The sequence below is a fragment of the Rana temporaria genome, chromosome 13, assembly GCF_905171775.1.
Source record: "Rana temporaria chromosome 13, aRanTem1.1, whole genome shotgun sequence".
NCBI classification, from domain to species: Eukaryota; Metazoa; Chordata; class Amphibia; order Anura; family Ranidae; genus Rana; species Rana temporaria.
In genome coordinates, this window is record NC_053501.1 from 46,773,939 (window position 1) to 46,793,904 (window position 19,966).

Below are 19,966 nucleotides of genomic sequence, written 5' to 3' on the forward strand. Positions count from 1 at the left end.
TTTTAACCGATGGTCGTGCCTACTAACGATCGTTTTTTTTTTATCGGTTAGGAATGCTTCGGTTAAGTTTAAAACAAGATTGCTTTTTTTTAACTGATGGATAACTAACCGATGGGGCCCACACACGATCGGTTTGGACCGATGAAAACAGTCCATCAGACCGTTCTCATCGGTTTAACCGATCGTGTGTACGCAGCCTAAATCAAGCAAATTACTTTGATATCGGTATTGTCAGTGTTTCCATATCATGTTTCTACTGTTCAAATATTCACTGTGTTAGTTTTCAATAGGAGTTCTGTAATTTCTAAAGTTGTCAGTAAAAAATGTGCTCCGCCAGTAAATTTTCCATGTTTTGTCGGTAAAAAATGCTGCGGCAGGTTGGTAACCCTGGCTAGTATAAACATGTCCTCTCCAGGTCAGCAACCAACCAAAGTAGTAACAAAAAGAGAAGAGCCCAGGAACTTGAGCCTTCAAAACGAAGTCAGCTGGGATAGTTCCCGTATTACAGTCTTGGAAGGCTCTTGTGAGTGCTTTGGAACCACTGCTCCACCCATTCATAAGTATTGATCATATCTGTCACATCTCCTGTGAAGCTCCTGTAGTGTATAATCAGAATTTAACAGATTAAAGGCATCTTCAGTCATCTGTGATAGTACAGTAAAACCTTGGTTTGAGAGTAACTTGGTTTGAGAGCGTTTTGCAAGACAAGCAACATTTTTTACAAACTTTTGACTTGATATACAGTACAAGCGATGTCTTAATATAAGAGTAGCGTCATGTCACAACTGAGTATAATGCACACGATCGGTTCATCTGATGAAAACGGTCTGATGGATTTTTTCATCAGATATACGATGAAGCTGACTTTCATCAGTCTTGCCTACACACCATCAGTTAAAAAAACGATTGTGTCAAAACGCAGTGACGTAAAACACAAAGACGTGCTAAGAAAAATGAAGTTCAATGCTTCCGAGCATGCGTCGACTTGATTCTGAGCATGTGTTGGATTTTTAACCGATGGATTTCCCCACAGACGATCGTTTTTTTCTATCGGTTTTTTAACCATCAGATAATTTTAAAACAGATTCTACGTTTTTTCACCGATGGGAAAAAAAACGATGGGGCCCACACACGATCGGTTCGTCTGATGAAAACGGTCCATCAGACCGTTTTCATCAGACGAACCAATCGTGTGTACGCGGCATTAAAGAGAAGAGTGGCGCTTGTAAGTGTAGCAATATGGTTACATTTAATCAGGGTTTGACAAATTTGCTTGGAATCTAGGAGCCAGCTAAAAAAGTTCCCGTCCCGACAAGCTTGCACACAGAAGCGAACACATGCGTGAGTAGCGCCCGCATATGTAAACGGTATTCAAACCACACATGAGGTATCGCCGCGATTGTTAGAGCGAGAGCAATAATTCTAGCTCTAGCCTTTTCTGTAACTCAATACATGCAACCTGTAGATTTTTTTAAACATCGCCTATGGAGATTTTAAAGGGTAAAATTTTGTCGGCATTCCACAAGCAGACGCAATTTTGAAGCGTGACATGTTGGGTATGAATTTACTTGGCGTAACATTATCTTTCACAATATAAAAAAAAATTGGGATAACTTTACTGTTGTCTTATTTTTTTATTTAAAAAAGTGTATTTTTTTCCCAAAAAAGTGCGCTTGTAAGCCCGCTGCGCAAATACGGTGTGACAGAAAGTATTGCAACGATCGCCATTTTATTCTCTAGGGTGTTAGAATAAAAAATGTATATAATGTTTGGGGGTTCTAATTGGAGGGAAGGAGATGGCAGTGAAAATAGACACACATTATAATTGCTGAAATGCCAATGCCAATGTAATGTAATGCCAACGGCCACCACCAGATGGCGCCAGCTCACAGAAGCTTCCGAAGAGCTTGGGACTTCACAAGGCCGCAAAGCCGCGGCCTCAATTACCGGCCGTCGCGGACCCACTGCGATCGCGTGGCGGGGGAGGTGGGGGCACACGGAGGCACAGGATCCTGTGCCTCCGTGCGCCCCCCACATCGCGCGGCGGGCCCGCGACGGCTGGTAATAGAGGCCGCGGCTTCACGACCTTGTAGGCTGCAAAGCCGCGGCCTCAATTACTGGCGGGCGCCAGGTCACAATTTCTTGTCGCCAATGCGACCTGGCGCCCGGATATTGTCGACCCCTGCATTTAATGAAGGTACAACATTTAGCAACATGTTGTTAGCTCCTGCTGGAATTTGCTTCTTATACCCTTGTGGAGACTTCCATTTGTGGACGGACATTGTATGGCTACACAACCTATCATATTGCTATAAGAACTGAAGGACCTATGAATACATGGTTGTGGAACAAATCATTTGAGTTTCCATTATTTCTTATAGGGAAATTTGCTTTGATATACAAGTGCTTTGAATTACAAGCATGTATCTGGAACGAATTATGCTCGCAATTCAAGGTTTTACTGTACTAAGTGTTCTCTTTCTGGGTATGCCCAGCCAAACACAACAGACTCTTCTTATGACAGTGCCTATAGTGTTTTCTGTTTGTATCCTAACTACATGTTATCTTTTTTTTACAGTATTTAATAAGCGAGAGGGACAGAGACCCCCAGTGCAACCCTCATTGTATCAGAACACAGTTCAGACCAGTTTGTGCTTCAGATGGACGAACCTATGAATCCACATGTGACTTCCAAAGAGCCAAATGCAAGGATGCTGCCCTCAATGTGGTCCATAAAGGGAAGTGCAAAGGTAACTTACTGCCTGATGAAAGAATAGTGTTTGTTCTCCATGATAAATGAAGTAGACTCTGTATCTTTGCCCATTCAGTGCAAAGTGATGGTGACCATTGATAACTCACCAACAGAAAAAAATATTCACCTTCCAACGCATTCCCCCACCAGTCTTTGCTCTGCAAGAGTCCAAGCTCCATTGCTGTATCTCAAATACTCTAAAGCCTCGTACACACGATCGAGGAACTTGACGGGCGAAACACATCGTTTTCCTCGTCGAGTTCCTTGTTAGGCTGTCGAGGAACTCGACAAGGCAAGTTTCTCCATTCCCGTCAAGGAAAAAGAAGACATGCTCTCTTTTTGGCTCGACGGGATCCTCAACAGTTTCCTCGTCGAAAAATGTACACACGACCGGTTTCCTCTGCAAAAAAAAAATCCCAGCAAGTATCTTGCTGGTTTTTGCCGAAAAACTCGGTCGCGTGTACGAAAACTAAGGCCTCGTACACACGATCAGTTAACCAGAGGATAACGGTCTGATAGACCGGTTTCATCAGTCCAAGCCGATCGTGTGTAGGACCCATAGGTTATTTTACCTTCGGTTAAAAAAATGGCAACTTGCTTTAAAATGTAACCGATGGATTGCTAACCGATAGGTCAAAACCGATCGTTAGTACGCACAACCATCGGTTAAAAATCCACGCATGCCCAGAATCAAGTCGACGCATGCTTGGTAGCATTGAACTTAGTTTTTTTCAGCACGTTGTTGTGTTTTACGTCACCGCGTTCTGACACGATCGTTTTTTTAACCGATGGTGTGTAGGCGCGACGGACCATCAGTCAGCTTCATCGGTTAATCCATAACAACGGTCCGTCGGTCCGTTCTCATCGGATGGACTGATCGTGTGTACGCGGCTTAACAGAGCAGGAAACTATATATAAATCAAGTGGCCACCCAAAGGACCTTATTTTTGCAGCATACATCCCTTTTGCTCCATTTACACTCTTCCTTCACTAAATACGAGGTACCACGCTGTATTACTTTGCGTATTGCAAAGTATCCTTATACCTCGTTATGCTTTGATAGCTGTGTATTAAAATGGCTCCTATTGCATTCACTTACTATTGGCTCTCATTGATATACCTGTCTCCTGTGAAAAATGGTGCAATACAAATGTTGATATTTTATATCCCAGATGCCGGCCAGAGTAAATGTCGTCTGGAAAGAACTCAAGCGCTGGAACAAGCAAAGAAGCCTCAAGAAGCCGTCTTTATCCCAGAATGCAATGAGGATGGATCCTTCACTCAAGTGAGTAAAGAAAAATAATGTGCTGGCCATAAAGGCCACATACTTCTAGGCATAGGTTTGCAGTGCCAATTCATTTGTCAAAATATAAAATTGTACTACATTACAACTTTTAAGGAGAAAGTATAGTGATGGGTGATTTATTTTATTTTATTTTTTGAAAGTTTAAACACCAACATTTTGTTTCAGTTTTTATTTTTATTTTACTGTTTAATTATTATTATAGTAATTGTTTATTTATAATGACATCACTACAAGTGACAAAGTCCTTCTATATCCTATCACAAAAGCTGGCTCATGAGTAGAATTTATTTTTATTTTTTTAAAGTTACAATAGTAAGGAGTGCCAGAGAGCAGTGGAGGGAAAGGACATATAACTCCCTGATTTTGGGTTGACATGTTCTCATGAGCAAGAGAATACAGGATGAACATACTCTATGAAAGTAGGATATGAAAAGTTATCATTTCATTGATTTAACAGTACTTTTGGCATAACATTTTTAAAGCGATAATATATTATTAGTCCCCAGGTTGTAAAGGTTCAGTTTTTATTTACCTTAATGCATCCTATTCATTAAGGTGAAAAAAAAACTGGCAATGACGGCCCCCCGTTTTACTTACCTGAGCCCCGAATCTGCTGTGCGTGTCCACCGGTATCCTCTTCTACTCGGAGTCTAGCTGTCGATTGGCTAGATTTGCTAGACTGATAGCAGCGCAGCCATTGGCTCGCGCTGCTGTTAATCACATGCAATGGCACGCCGGGGAGCAGGGCCGTGTGATACAGTCGGCTATGGCTGTCGGCTGTATCACAGGAGTGCGCCCGCAAGCTAAACCCCTTGGGAGAGTGCTTCCCATGAAGGGGGTAAGCTGATGCGGGGAGGAGCTGAGACAGCCGCCGAGGGACCCCAGAAGACCAGAATCGGGGCCACTGTGTGCAAAACGAGCTGCACAGTGGAGGTATAACATGTTTGTTATTTATAAAAAAAATTTAAGGGGAACCCTTAGTGTCCCTTTAATATTGATTTACAAGGTATTTAGAAGTAGGTTAAGTTCAAGTAGGTTTTCAGGTTAAAGTGAAGCTTATCATTAGGTGTCATCTTTTGTACTGTAATGTGGAAGCTGGACCCAAAAACACAAAGAGAGGGCAAAAAGTCTAGCCAACAGTATTGCCTGTAGTAGGGTTGTCCCGACACCGATACTAGTATCGGTATCGGGACCGATACTGAGCATTTGCGCGAGTACTTGTACTCGCGCAAATGCTCCCGATGCCTGACCCGATACTCCCCCCCCCCCCCGAGAGCTGGTGGAGTGCAGGTGGAGAGGGGGTGGAGAGGGGGCGGAGAGCGGAGCAGAGCAGTCCTCGTATGGAGGAGAGGAGAACTGCTGCCGCTGCCGCCTAGTCCCCCAAGAGAAAGCCAAGTCCCCCCCCGCCGCTGCCGACATCGAGTTAATTTGCGCTTGGGGACACAACAGCTTTCATTTGAATAGCTGTGTGTTCCCCGCCGCGCCTCATGTATAGACACTCCCCCTTGCCCAGAAACTTTGATAGACAGATCACCCGTCCCAGGATTGGACGGGTGATCTTTCTATCAAAGTGCGCGGGCAAGGGGGAGTGTCTATACATGACGAGGGGCGGCGGGGAACACACAGCTATTCAAATGAAAGCTGTTATGTTCCCCCAGCACTGATCAACTGGATGTCGGCAGCAGCAGGGGGGGGGAGGGAATTGGCTTTCTCTTAGGGGACACAAGGCTGCATTAGGGACATGGCTGCATTAGGGACATGGCTGCATCAGGGACATGGCTGTATTAGGGACATGGCTGCATTAGGGACTTGGCTGCATTAGGGACATGGCTGCATCAGGGACATGGCTGCATCAGGGACATGGCTGCATCAGGGACATGGCTGCATCAGGGACAAGGCTGCATCAGGGACAAAGCTGCATAGGGGCCATGGCTGCATCAGGGACATGGCTGTATTATGGACATGGCTGAATTTAGGGACATGGCTGCATTTAGGGACAAGGCTGAATTTAGGGACAAGGCTGCATCTAGGGACAAGGCTGCATTTAGGGACAAGGCTGCATTTGGGGACACATGGCTGCATTTAAAAAAAAGTATCGGTAATCGGTATCGGCGAGTACATGAAAAAAAGTATCGGTACTTGTACTCGGTCCTAAAAAAGTGGTATCGGGACAACCCTAAGGCCCCGTACACACGTCCGAGGAACTCGACGTGCCAAACACATCGAATTCCTCGTCGAGTTCAGTGTTGAAGCCGCCGATGATCTCGTGGTGCCGACTTTCCTCATTGAACAACGAGGAAATAGAGAACATGTTCTCTATTTGGCCTTACGAGTTCCTCGTCGGCTTCGTCGCTGAAAAGTGTACACACGACCGAGTTTCTCGGCAGAATCCAGCTCCGATCGAGTTTCTGGCTGAATTCTGCCGAGAAACTCGGTCGTGTGTACGGGGCCTAATATATACTGTTCTTTCTGCCTTGAAAATTTAGATTGTCCATAGCAACCAAAAAGTGTCCCTTTATGTCAAAAGTGGTTTGAGACCAGCTAGAAAACAGCGGTAGTAAATGAGAACACTTGGAGAACTGAGTGATAGTGAATAGTGGGGAAATTCATTTTATTATTATTTTTTATAATTATTTATAGTTATTATATTATAATTTATGCTTTCGTGTTTAGAACTCATTCAGGCTCGGGAGCGAGCCTGAATGAGTGCTCCGAATAGAAAGCGCGGTGGAAGGAGCCAAGAAGAGGAGGTTCTGGGCTGCTCTGTGCAAAAACCATTGCATGGAGCAGAAAAGTATAACATGTTTGTTATTTTATTAAAAAAAAATTAAAAATAAAAGCTTTAAAATCACTTTAAGGAAGATAAGCTCCTAAAATTCAATGCAGTCCCTCAATGCATTCTTATGCATAAGCTGTTCCCCATTATATAGTGAATAGCAAATAGCTCACCGTTTGATCTTCAGACCAAAGTTCATACGTAAGATTTAATTTCCACACTGTAAATTAAAATTATTACCCAGATTTCGATGTATTAAAGTCTATGTGGTCAGAGGTCAGATAATGGCCTCTCGCGGTGATGATTCCAGGCTGTGTTGCCAGGAAGGGGGGTGAACCTGAGCTCAGGTTTCAGTGAAATTTGTTGGAAAACGTAGTCTGTTGCCTCCGCTCTTACTCCCTACTGGTGGTAATTTGGCAGTGTGTACATTGTTAGAGCCGCCTGATTCAGATGACTGATGATTCTGTACTGGACAGATTGTTCTAACACCTCCATCAATCATATTTCTGGCAACTGCAATAGACAAAAAGATTGTACGAAGTTGAAGGCATTTGTATTAGCTGTGAGGTTCATGCACTGGGAACTGCATCGTAATCTTGTGCAACATTATTTAGTTATATGTTATGTATACTGTAGGGGTCTGTACATGGGGTCATTATTTCATAGATGGCTTATTTGAAACCACCAACCAGGGGTCAAGTCCTGGGGAAAAAAGTGTGGGAACTCCCACCCAAGATCCACTCCCCTACCAAAAAAAAAAATGATACGCTCATATGCATAATTATTAAACCGCATGTTTTTTTTTCTCGATCCACTGTACCTTAGTAATCCTTTATGTTACTGGCCTTCTTTCTAAATCCCATGATAACTCGCGGCAGACCTCGGCAATGTCTCCTGGGAACAATGACAAAAGCTCCCAGGAGACATTGCGGCATCGAGGAAGTGGCGGAATACCCGCACACTATCTGATGAATCCATATACAGGAAGCAGCCAGTAATATAAAGGATTACTAAGGTTCGCCTGCCACTGACAGTGACTCGAGCTGGGCATCGCTGCTTAGTGAAGGATTGGCTCGGGCGGCTCGGGCGGCTCGGCTGCTCTAGTCCTGCAAAGGGAACTGAGTTCCTACTGTGAAAAAAGTGCAGGATCTCCGTTCCCACGCGTTCCCGCGGGACTTGAGCCCTGCCACCAAAGTTTTGCACAGATACCTTATAGATGAGGTGGAAGATATGATTGTTCAGCTGGCTCATCTGTGCATGTATGTGGTTCTCAACCAATCAGTTCTGTTGTCTCTTACAGGATATGGGCAGCAAGCACTTTCCTAAACTGATTAGATTGGTCATTACCATTCCTGACCAAAATGTACAAGTTGGACAGCCTACCACTGGGAGTGAAACGTTTCAGACAGACCTATTAGTAGATATATAGATACCAGCTCATAATTCATTTCTAGGCACTGAGTGCGGTCACTTCTGTACCTCTTTCAGAGGAATATTTAAGATACACATCAGTCAAATCATTCAGTTTAACCATTTGAGCCCGGGAAGGTTTTACCCACTTCCTGACCGGGCCATTTTTTGCGATACGGCATTGCATCGATTTAACTGACAATTGCGCAGTCGTGCGACGCTGTGCCCAAATAAAATTGTCCTTTTTTTCCCACAAATAGACCTTTCTTTTAGGTGGTATCTGATGGCAAGGTTAGTTCGCATTTGTAGCGCTATACAAGTTACTCACTCACTCAACGGTTTTTATTTTGTGAGCTACAAACAAAAAAAGAGTGAACATTTAAAAAAAAAAACAATATTTTTTACTTTCTGCTATAATAAATATCACAAACAAAAATGTAAAAAAACAAATTTCTTCATCAATTTAGGCCAATATGTATTCTGTCAGGCCTCGTACACACGACAGAGTTTCTCGGCAGAATTCGGCGAGAAACTCGGTCAGAGCCGGATTCTGCCGAGAAACTCTGTCGTGTGTACACTTTCGGCCCGATGGAGCCGCCGAGGAACTCGTCGAGAAAATAGAGAACATGTTCTCTATTTTCTCGTTGTTCTATGGGAGCTCTCGGCCCGCCGAACTCCTCGGCGGCTTCAGGGCTGAACTGGCCGAGGAACTCGATGTGTTTGTCTCGTCGAGTTCTTCGGTCGTGTGTACGAGGCCTTACATATTTTTGGTAAAAAAAAATCCCAATTATCGTATATTGACTGGTTTGCGCAAAAGTTAGTGTCTGCAAACTACGGGATAGATTTAGGGACCTTTAATTTTTTTTTATAGTTTTTACTGGTCATGGCCGCGATTTGCGATTTTAATGGGACTGCGACATTGCAGCAGACAAATCTGACACCGAGTGACACTTTTTTGGGGACCAGTGACACCAATACAGTGATCAGTGCTAAAAGGGCACTGATCAATGTATAAATGACACTGGCAGGGAAGGGGCAATCAAGGAGTTAAATGTGGTCCATGGGAGATGTTTCTTTTTTTTAAATTCACTTTATTTTTTATATAAATGTATCCTTACAACTGAGGTGTTTCTAACTGTGGGGGGTGGGGGGAGGGTGGATTAACTGGAGGAAAAGAGAGATTGTGATTCAGCTGCCTGATTGGATTGAGATCTGGTGAATTTGGAGGCCAAGTCAATGCCTTGAACTCATTGTTGTGTTCCTCAAACTATCCTTGAATTCATCAAGCCAGGTCACCTTCTTTCATTGCCCTGTGGTTCAGTTTTGATGCTCCTCTGTCTATGTTAGGTACCTTTGGCTGTGGACAATGGTCAGCATGTGCACCCTGACTGGTCTGCTATTGTACAGCTCCATAAACAACAAACTGTGATGCACTGTGTACTCTGACACCTTTCTATCAGAACCAGCTTTAACCCTTTCAGCAATTTGAGCTACAGTAGCTCTTCTATTGGATTGGACTACACAGACCAGCCTTCATTGGTGCATCAGTGAGCCCATGACCCTTTTGCTGGTTTCCATTCTTAGACCACCTTTGGTACCAGGTACAGTGATTATCGCTAGCGGCTGTAGCTGCCTCTTGTGATAATAGTTATGCCGTATACACACGATCGGTTAAACCGATGAGAATGGTCTGATGGACCGTTTTCATCGGTCAAAACCAATCGTGTGTGGGCGCCATCGATTATTTAACCATCGGTTAAAAAAAAGCAATCTTGTTTTAAATTTAACCGATGGATACCTAACCAATAGAAAAAAAACGATTGTTTGTAGGCAAGTCCATCGATTAAAAATCCACGCATGCTCAGAATCAAGTCGACGCATGCTCGGAAGCATTGAACTTCGTTTTTTTTTTTTCAGCACATCGTTGTGTTTTACGTCACCGCGTTCTGACACGATCGTTTTTTTTAACCGATGGTGTGTAGGCACGACTGACCATCAGTCAGCTTCATCGGTTAACCGATGAAAACGGTCCATCAGACCGTTCTCATCGGATGGACCGATCGTGTGTACGCCGCATAAGTGAATCCGGCAGGCTGGTTGTACCCAAGTTGATCGATTGACTTGGTACATTTATCCTGCCCACTAATGGTTTGAATTGAGATTGGAACTGTGTATGGTTGGCCTAACATTAGCTGATGTATTTTGTTGAGTGGAAAGATTTTGCATTGCTCCTTATGTCTATAGGTAGGCATAGACAATTTTCAGCGCGTTTTGTTTTCAGTGCATTTTGGGACTACTAAAGCACAACAGTGTCTGTTACATCATGCACTTCACACTCAATAAAGATAGTTTATGAAAGTTCAAATGTGCATATGCTACAATAAACAGTTTTATATGTACTTGCATTTTACTCAGATCTTCATTTTTCAAGTCCAACTGGCAATGGGGTCGGTTCACAAAGCTGTATGAATTATCTTAACTGTTTTCCTTATCTAATATGAAATTTCCCATCAAAATATTAAGCTCATAAAAATAAATATCACTGATATAATGAATTATACATGAAATGATTACTTAATAATGGAAAGTCTTTGTTTTCAATGGATCCTGTTATATCTGATAAATGATTACTTAATTTCATCCTTAAAGAGTTCTATTTTCTGCTCTCCACAAAGATACCTTGGAAAGCCTCAAAATTAACTCCAGTCTGAAGCTGGTGGTATTTTAAGGGAAACCTGAAAAATATGAAGTCTTTCATTCCTGACCTTTATCTAAAATTATTGCTTGATTTACTAAAGGAGTAAAGGCTGTTCACATAGCAAAAGTAAAAGCCCACGTAGCAAAGTGTATGTTTACTTTCCAAAGTTAAGGTAGCACTATAGGCAAAACATTTTTTTTCTTCATTTTGGATAGAGCAATGGAGGGCTATAACCTCTATCATATTTATTTAATTTTTTTGTCCCTTTGCGAAGATTTCCCTTTTTACTGTCCCATAGCCAAACAGGAAATGAGAGGATATCCCTGAAAATTAAGAGAATTCCTTGGGGACCCCCATGCCACCAGAACTAGTGTCCCTATTGGAAGATTTCCCAAATTACTTTTTCTGGGGACAACCCAAAATTTGGGATTTTCTTTTACTTTCTCTTTCAATGATAATGGTAAACAGGACAAATAGAGAGAGTGCATCTCCTAAATGGGGACACAGACAGTAATACAAAATGACAGGTGTTCTAATCCCTCTGTACTCTATCCAGTTATACTTTAATATTGGTAAAAAATACAAAAGTGTGTTCACTTAAAATACCCAGTCATGTGAACACATTGATCCACAGAGCAAGTACGCCGGCGTATCTACTGATACGCCGGCGTACTTTCAAATTTCCCACGTCGTATCGTTGTTTTGAATCCTCAAAACAAGATATGACGGCTTCTGGGTTAGATCCGACAGGTGTACGTCTTCGTACGCCTTTCGGATCTAAGATGCAATACTTCGGCGTCAGCTGGGTGGCGTTTTCCGCGTCGGGTATGCAAATTAGCGATTTAAGACGATCCACGAACGTACGCGCGGCCGTCGCATTTTCTAATGTTGTCTGTAGTCGGCTTTTTCCGGCATATAGTTAAAGCTGGTATTTTGAAATTTGAAATTTATTTTTTTGGCGTAAGTCGTCCGTGAATAGGGATTGACGTAACTCACGCCTAAGTTCAAAAAATGACGCCATTGCGACGTCATTTCGCACAAAGCACGGCGGGAAATTTCTGGACGACGCATGCGCATTTCATTCGGCGCGGGGACGCGCTTCATTTAAATGAAACCCACCCCCAACCTGCCCAATTTTAAATCCGCTGCCAGAAATACACTACGCCGCCGTAACTTACGGCGCGAACTCGCTGAGGATTCGAAAATGCGCCAGGTAAGGTACGGCGGCGTAGCGTATCTCTGATACGCTGCGAGGAACTAAATGTATGTGGATCTGGCCCTGTGTCCATAATTTAACTTGCATATGATTGGGTATCCAAAGTGATTGCATTATGATTTTCTTAACATTTAAGATGTAGTTTTTTGTTTTGAGAACGTTCGCTCATTTTTCTAATTGTTAATGGGTTCAAATTGATGTTCGTTTTCATCAGCAGTGGCATGAAAATTCAAAAGAGCAGGAAGAAAAAAGATTCTCGGAACAAGCGCATTTCTAACAGTGAATGTGGTTTTTGTTCGATAAATTTCCTTCATTCCAAAATTAAATGTTAAGGGCAAACAACTTTTTGAAATACTTTCAAATGACATATGTCAAGTCATCGAATGTACTGAGAATTTTCTTTCAAATTTTCCGACGAAAGTTCATTCGAAAATCTACTAATGTATGGCCACCTTTGCAAGGTGAACATTCATTTTGCTAAGTGAGCAGCCTATACATCAGTGGTTCTCAACCTTTCTAGTGTCGTGACCCCTTGATAACATTTCACAAATTGTGGGGACCCCTAACAGTAAAATTATTTTCGTAGCGTGGAACCAGTACTACATGGTGTCTCGCAGCAGTGACACCTATGCTGAAATCAGGAGATAGAGTCTCCTTCAGCCCCTCCCACTTCACTTTCCTCACCCGTCAGCCGACTTCTAGTCTCTGCCCCTCAGCCATGCCGTAAACTGAGAGGCTGAGTGGGCGGCCGCGGGCTCCAGGAACAGCCCAGCTGGGTGGCCGAGAAAAAGCTAGGAGAGCGGTGCAGGCTTCAGAAACAGGCCAGGATTTGGTGACCCCTGGCAAATCATCATTCGACCCCCAAGTTGAGAACCACTGCTATACATCTTTAGTAAATCAACTGCTTTGTCTGAAAAACCTGATGAGCATGCACCTAGTGAACGCATAACTGTACTTTATGCATTAGGATAATAAACCTTCTGTATGCAGCAGCCTCCTTCAGCCCCCCTAATACTTACCTGAGCCCCATCTCTGTCCAGCAATGTCCACGAGTGTCTCGGCTGTCAGAGACTCTCCGTCCTGATTGGCTGAGGCACAGCAGTGGTGCCATTGGCTCCCACTGCTTTCAGTCAAAGTGAGTCAGCCAATCAGGGGGGAGAGGGGGAGGGGCCAGGCCACAGCTCCGTGTCTAAATGGACTTGGCTCGGGTGCCACCATAGCAGGCTGTTTGCTGTGGGGGTACTAGACAGGAGGGAGGGACAAGGAGCAAAGAAGAGGCACCCAAGAAGAGGAAAATCTGGGCTGCTCTGTACAAATCAACTGCAACAGAGCAGGTAAGCTTTTGAAAAAAAATATTAGACATTACAATCACTTTAAGTTACCCCCCTTCCAGCATTTCCCAAAAGTCTTTTAGTCACCTGTGAACACTTCTATCACATGCATCTATCGTCTCAATGACAGGTGCCCTCTATAGGAATAAATGAGATTTTTCCACTCTTGCGCAAAATAAACAAAGGACCAGCTGGAGAAGTTTGCAGCAATGGTTGGGTGGGACGTACAATGTGGTTTTGGCAGGAGCATGGGCAGGCAAGTATGAGACTTGGGGGGAAGGGTTGGTGGCTGAGTAAATTAACAGATAACTTTATGAAAATGAAGTTGTCCTTGACGTCAGAAGAAAATCAGAACTTCTTACACTTCTATCTATATTGCTTACCATTACTGCCTTTTCTTTTGTTGATGCTTTGCTAAATTAAAACCTTGTTCTTTAATATATAGTAAATGTTGACATTCCTAAGAGAGTCAATAATATCCATGCCCACTGCCCTGCAACCACTCTCCTACTATCTTCCTGCTTCCTCCTTCACAAAGTCATGTGTAATCTAACTCTACCCACTGTTCACTTTGATGGGTCATGTGCAGGATGCTGGGACTATGGATAGTGATTGTCAGCCTGTACCTGCCTACCTGTTACAATAAGTAAATAAAATAACATCTGGGGAAACATTCTTATATGCGAAAGAGGGAAAAAGCAATAGGTGAGGAATTATCACTTAAAAGTTGGCAAGTGATTTGGTCACAGGCAAGAGCTCCATTTGTACACACTATAAAGAAAATTTGTGTAAAATGCTCTACTGTTGGTATCAAACACCTGAGCTCCTACACGCTATGTACCTAACGCAAGTGATTGTTGCTGGAGATGCTTCAAGGAATGAGACTCCCTGTTGCACATATATTGGCAATGTCAATATATTGAACTATACTGACAAATGGTCCATCACTTGCTTCAGTGCTTGTTTGACCTGAATTTCCCTCTCACGCCCAAAGTTTTCCTGTTAGGCTTGCTCCCCCCCTACCCCTTCCAAATTCGCTAAAACACGTGCACATGTTCTCACTGTGGCACAATGCCTGGTGGTGCTACACTGGAAATAGAGAGAACCGCCATCCTCTAAATTATGGAGACTCTCGCCACACGCCTAAATATCACTTTGGATAAACACAATAAGGTTTGAGAGCTTTGGCATCTTATAGAAGACCCGACATAAGAATTCTTGGGTTGTGCAATAGGTTCTGCCTTTCGGCTGGCAGTTGGGGGTCTGGAGAGTGGAGAGTTTTGCATCTTCCTTTTTTTCCATCTTCCTTTCTACTTTCTTGAAGTCTAATTTGGTTCACTTTGGAACACATACACTGCTGCGGAGAATCTAATATCTGGATTGGTATCTGTAAGGAGTGTGCCGCCTTTAAAGCGGGGTTCCGGGCATAATTTTTTTTTGCAAGCTAAAATGAATCACATTAAATAGTCCCTAAAACATATTAAAAGCTCCCCAATCATTCCAGAAATCTTTGCAAACACTTGCCTTCTATCCTCCAGCTCATGTTGTGGCCGTATCCATCATATGTGTGGGCATGTGAAGCCCAGTTCTTTTTTTCTTCCTGGTTTTCAGGGAGAGGTGCATGCTGGGCGATTTTTAGGCACAGTAATACCCAAAGACTCCTGGGAAATGAGTGTCATCATTTCCCAGGAGGCAATGGGGTCTTAGGACAGGAAGTTGAACCACCTAGGACCAGGAACTAGGCAGATTACGAAATTTGCCTAGTAACAGCCAGATAGAAGTGAGTAAAACATTTTTTTTTTTTTTTTTTTTTTTACATTAAATGCAAGCTGTTAATAGAAAGTTCATTTTTATGGTGGAACTCGGCTTTAAGCGTCTTTGCTTCCATTACTTAGTGTACTGTCTTCCCAGATGGATATGCTGTGCTAGAATTATATTTTTCCTGCATGAAACCTACTGTCTTATATACTGCCTAAGTTGGATGCTACTATGGGTCAGGTATGCTTTCTTTCACTCTTTTAGGGACCTGGGAAGTAGCTTTTTGGTTTACGGAGATTGTATCAGATGAGTTTTTCTCTTGTGATATACTGTATCTCTTCTTTGTCTACATTGTCTAACACAAAATTTTGTACAAAGTATTCTGTTTAAAAATTACATAGAAAATTGTTACTTACAAAAAAAGTGTCTGCACCCAACACAATGAAAATCATGCCTCTGGAAAAAGCCCAGGGAGTGATGTGGATACTAACCAGCGGCTTGTGAATATGTTTATACATCAAACTCTTGGATTGAGTCAATAGCTTTTTATATTGTGCATCCACATACTGGTCTGCTTTAACTGGTATATGTCTCCTTATAACAGAATTTTCCATCAGTCCCTCCACCTTTTAGTTCATTCTGTCCATAGTCCACAAGGTGTAATACTTGGAATCTGCCTCGACTGAAACTCTTATTATTTAACATTCCAAGAGTTCTGTTCATGCTGAAAAGAGAATTCCAAGATACTTGGAAGCAGGCTTTCTGTAAACACATCTGAGGCCTGTAAGCATATTCTTCTGGAGTTTCTTCAGCTAAACAGAATTGTAATGTATCAACCACAGTTTATCTTATGTGCTGCTTGTATTCATTGCTTCGTAACCCAAAGCAATAACCACATAATGCCCTTCTGTTATGATAGGGAGTTTTTTTTGTTGGCAGTGGAAGGAAATATTGCCGAATGTCTAATAGGATTCAACATCCATAAAAGGAGTAAAAATGTCAAGAAATCGAAATGTCCCTGGTGTAGCCGTGTATCAAACAGATTGTTTAGACCAGATCAGCACCACTTAGTGGGCAAGATGGAGAGGCTACATTTTGCTTCTTCTTATAGACAGTGGTAAACCGTTAATGCCATTCACAAAAATGGCACTGCTCAGTGTGCCTGCGCAGTTGTCTACAGCGCACATGCGCCGTAGACAGCTGTGCCCGTTTTTGTGAAAATATCTCCGTGTAGGTTAAGAAAATATTTCTTACATCTACAGGTTAGCCTTAATCTAGGCTTACCTGTAGGTGCAAGTTGTAACAGTGGGTTCACAACCACTTTAAGGACCTTAGATAGTAAGCTCCTTGAGGGCAGGCACTGATGTGAATGTAATGTAAAGCACTGCATGATTTTTTTGTTTTCATGTACACTTTGCAAAGTGAAATTTCACCACATTCACCACATTTACCTCTGGTGCAAATTTTTCATCAAAAGTGCAACTTCACTTGCAAAGTGAACAGCCTATTTGCATTTAGTAAATCAACTTTACATTATACATTGAAAAATCATATGGAATAGAAAAGTGATGGCATTGCAGAAATTGCTTTTATTTTGTAAATTCAAGTATTTATCAGTTCACACACCCTTTATTTACATAAAATAGATTAAACACCTAAGACCCGGTTCACACAGGGGCGGCACGACTTTGGGGGCGACTCGGCAAGGCGATCTCAAGATGACTTCAGAGGCGACTTGCAAAATTACTTTTGTATTCAGGTCAATGCAAGTCGCCCCCAAAGTCATGCAAGAACCTTTTTCTAAGTTGGAGCGGCTTGAGTCGCTCCTATTAGAACGGTTCCATTGAACAGAGCGGAGCGCAACTTCTCAGGCAGCTGAGTCGTCTGAAGAGTCGCCCCTGTGAATCGGCTCTTACTGAATAATATTTAGTTTGCTCTGTGTGTCTGTTTTTTTTTTTTATTATTTTTTTTAAAATACTAATTTTCACCTTTTTGTCATTCATTGTTAATTCTCAGTGCTCCTGATCTTCTGCAACCATTTTGAACCTTTCCCTGTGTACACATGTACTTTACAGATAGCTGCATGGTATTTTCCTGGGTGGTTTCCTGATGGTTACAACAGTGGACCATCTCTGCCTAACGTATTGAAATGACCACTGTTCTTCAATTGAAGTTGCCTGACAGGGTAACAAAGGAAAAGTACAATTGAGAGACAGAGACACAGTGTTGTCACTCTATAACAGGAAGTTGCTGAGCAAAGACTGCCATGGCAGCATAGGTGTGCACAGCCTATTGCATTAGGGTGTGCACCTTTAAGCTCAAACACACATGCGTGTGTATGTGTCTACATATATATGACCCCGACACATTGATCTCCCTGCCGACACAGTGAAATAGAAGAGCGTAAACACTTCTCTTATGGCAGAGCCGGTAATATGGAGATCTTCCCCATGTTCCTGCTGCTATACAGAGTGATAACACAAATGTGCATGGGGTAATTAGGGTGTGCCTGGGCACATCCGGCACACCCTGTGCGCACACCTATGCATGGCAGGATCATCAGGTATTAGTTTAATAAAACCTGCAGATAAGAAAATATGGAAAATTATTTATGAGATTTTAGTGATTTTGTTTAGCTACATAGAGAAGCAGTAATATAGTCATAGCAGTTGGCACTGCTCTGTCCTATGGTGATAACAGCATCTACAACAGACTCTGTACAGATTACATTTTTACAGACACAAATATATTCTCTAGTTAAATTATTTAAACTTTAGCAAAACTTTGTTTTTTAGTGGCGAGGTGTAGAACCAATGTGAGATTTCTATTGCTGTCTGTGTTCCTGTTAGGAAGCCCCCCCCCCCCCCCAATATAAAAGAAGTCTAAATAGAGGGGAAATCTTTCAATGGGGACAGCTCTCTAAAGCTGGCCGTAGATCGAGGATTGAAATTCAGCCGGTTCAACAGGGACTGCTGTCAGGATGCAATTCCCCAATGCAATTCTTTCATCCACCTTGAATGTGTGGATAGAGGAATCAGTTCATTGTTTTGATCAGCTGGCTGATAGTAATTGCAGCTGTGAAGCTACTACAGAAAGCCCAGAGCTGTAATTGTTCGAGCAAAGCAAACACAATTTACTGTGATGCACAATTATGGTTGTATATATTTTTATTACATTATTACAGTCAAGGCTAAAAAATAAAAAATGCTGATCCGCCTTGCAAGGAGAGGCCTGGTCTAAGGGGACCTAATCTTCTCAGATTTGTTTTTACTTTTCTCTTTTCTTTCCCACTTTTCTCTCTTTTTTTATTTTTATTCCTTGTTTTTGGCTCTGTCATACCATATTGATAAATGTTTTGGTAGGATGGTGAGGTGGTATAGTACAGCTTCTCCAATTATACTACATTCTCAGGATTGGGGCCCCTAGAGTTGAGGTATCAGGGTCCATTTTAGATGCCAATGTTATATTTCACCATGTTCTGGAAATATTCGTGACTGACAACTTGATGTAATGTCACATTTTGGAATCTTTGGGTGCCTAGTGGTTGATACCTATGGGCTTATAGTCTTCGAAAAATGGTCATGCTAACAAGTAGACCTGGATTGCTAGGCCTGTAACTTCTTGTAGTAGCTCTGTTACAGCCGGTCAGGGACTCTGCTCACTTTGGTTAATTCATCCTCTTTTTGACGATTACTTGATAATGTTCAAGAAATACGTTTTTAGTATTGTGCCTAAAATTCTAATACCATTTTTGGAAAAGAAGAAAAAAAAAATTGTAAAAATACAATCTGTTCCAAGGAGATTGTATTGTGTATGTCCAGTTTTCATTTTCAAGATTTTTTTTTGCTTGTTAAGAAAAGTTTAGTGGAGTCATTATATAAGTAATATATTTTCTTACCAAAAAGGAAAGAATGATATAGAAAAAAGAAGAGAGAATGCAAGACAGATTTCCTGTCTTTGCATGTGTTCAGCAACATTCACTTTAACCAGAAAAAACAGCAATCAGTAGAACAAATGCTTTCAAGATCAAGAAGAAGACAAAGTACAGTAAAACCTTTGTTTGAGAGTAATTTGGTTTAAAAGCGTTTTGCAAGACAAGCAAAACATGATAATACATTTTAACTTGATATAAAAGCGATGTCTTGATATACAAGTAAACAGAAAGGGAAGAACTGCCGCTCCAGGTGAGTGTACTAAGCAATCAGTGTCCTCTCAGAACCAGATGGGTGCCGGCAATGCACGGAGCAAAAACTTGGAAAGAAGATATGGACAGCCGCACACCAAAAAACCTTAAAAAGGTAGCCTTTTAATGGTAAAGGAAAGAAGGCACTACAAAAAATCATAGCTATGACTAAGCACTGAACCCCAGTGCGAAACGTGTCAGCTGTATACCCCACTGCTTGCTGTTTTTTTGTAGTGCCTTCTTTCCTTTACCATTAAAAGGCTACCTTTTTTTATTTTTTTGGTGTGCGGCTGTCCATATCTTCTTTCCAAGTTTTTGATATACAAGTAGTTTCATGTCACAACTGAGTATAAAAGAGAAGAGAGGCGCTCTAAGTGTAGCCATATGGTTACATTTAATGAAGGTACAACATTTAGCAACTCACATGGTTGATGATTAAAACAGGCTCACCTAAGTATGCAGGCATCCGGGGTAAAGCTGTCCACATAGACCATCCTCCCCACCACCATCAACGTCATCCCTTCCACACTGCACAC

At 42.2% G+C, this 19,966-nt stretch overlaps 1 protein-coding gene across 11 annotated transcripts in view; it reads left to right on the forward strand.

Annotated features, from left to right (window-relative positions):
• The window catches only part of SMOC1 (SPARC related modular calcium binding 1), a 276,577-nt gene that overhangs the window by 118,800 nt on the left and 137,811 nt on the right, over positions 1 to 19,966 (forward strand). For all 11 annotated transcript variants that reach the window (XM_040332423.1, XM_040332421.1, XM_040332422.1 and 8 more), the window contains exons 2-3: positions 2,579 to 2,750; positions 3,925 to 4,037. In XM_040332423.1, coding sequence (XP_040188357.1) covers positions 2,579 to 2,750; positions 3,925 to 4,037 — 285 coding nt within the window. The remainder of the gene's footprint in view (positions 1 to 2,578; positions 2,751 to 3,924; positions 4,038 to 19,966) is intronic.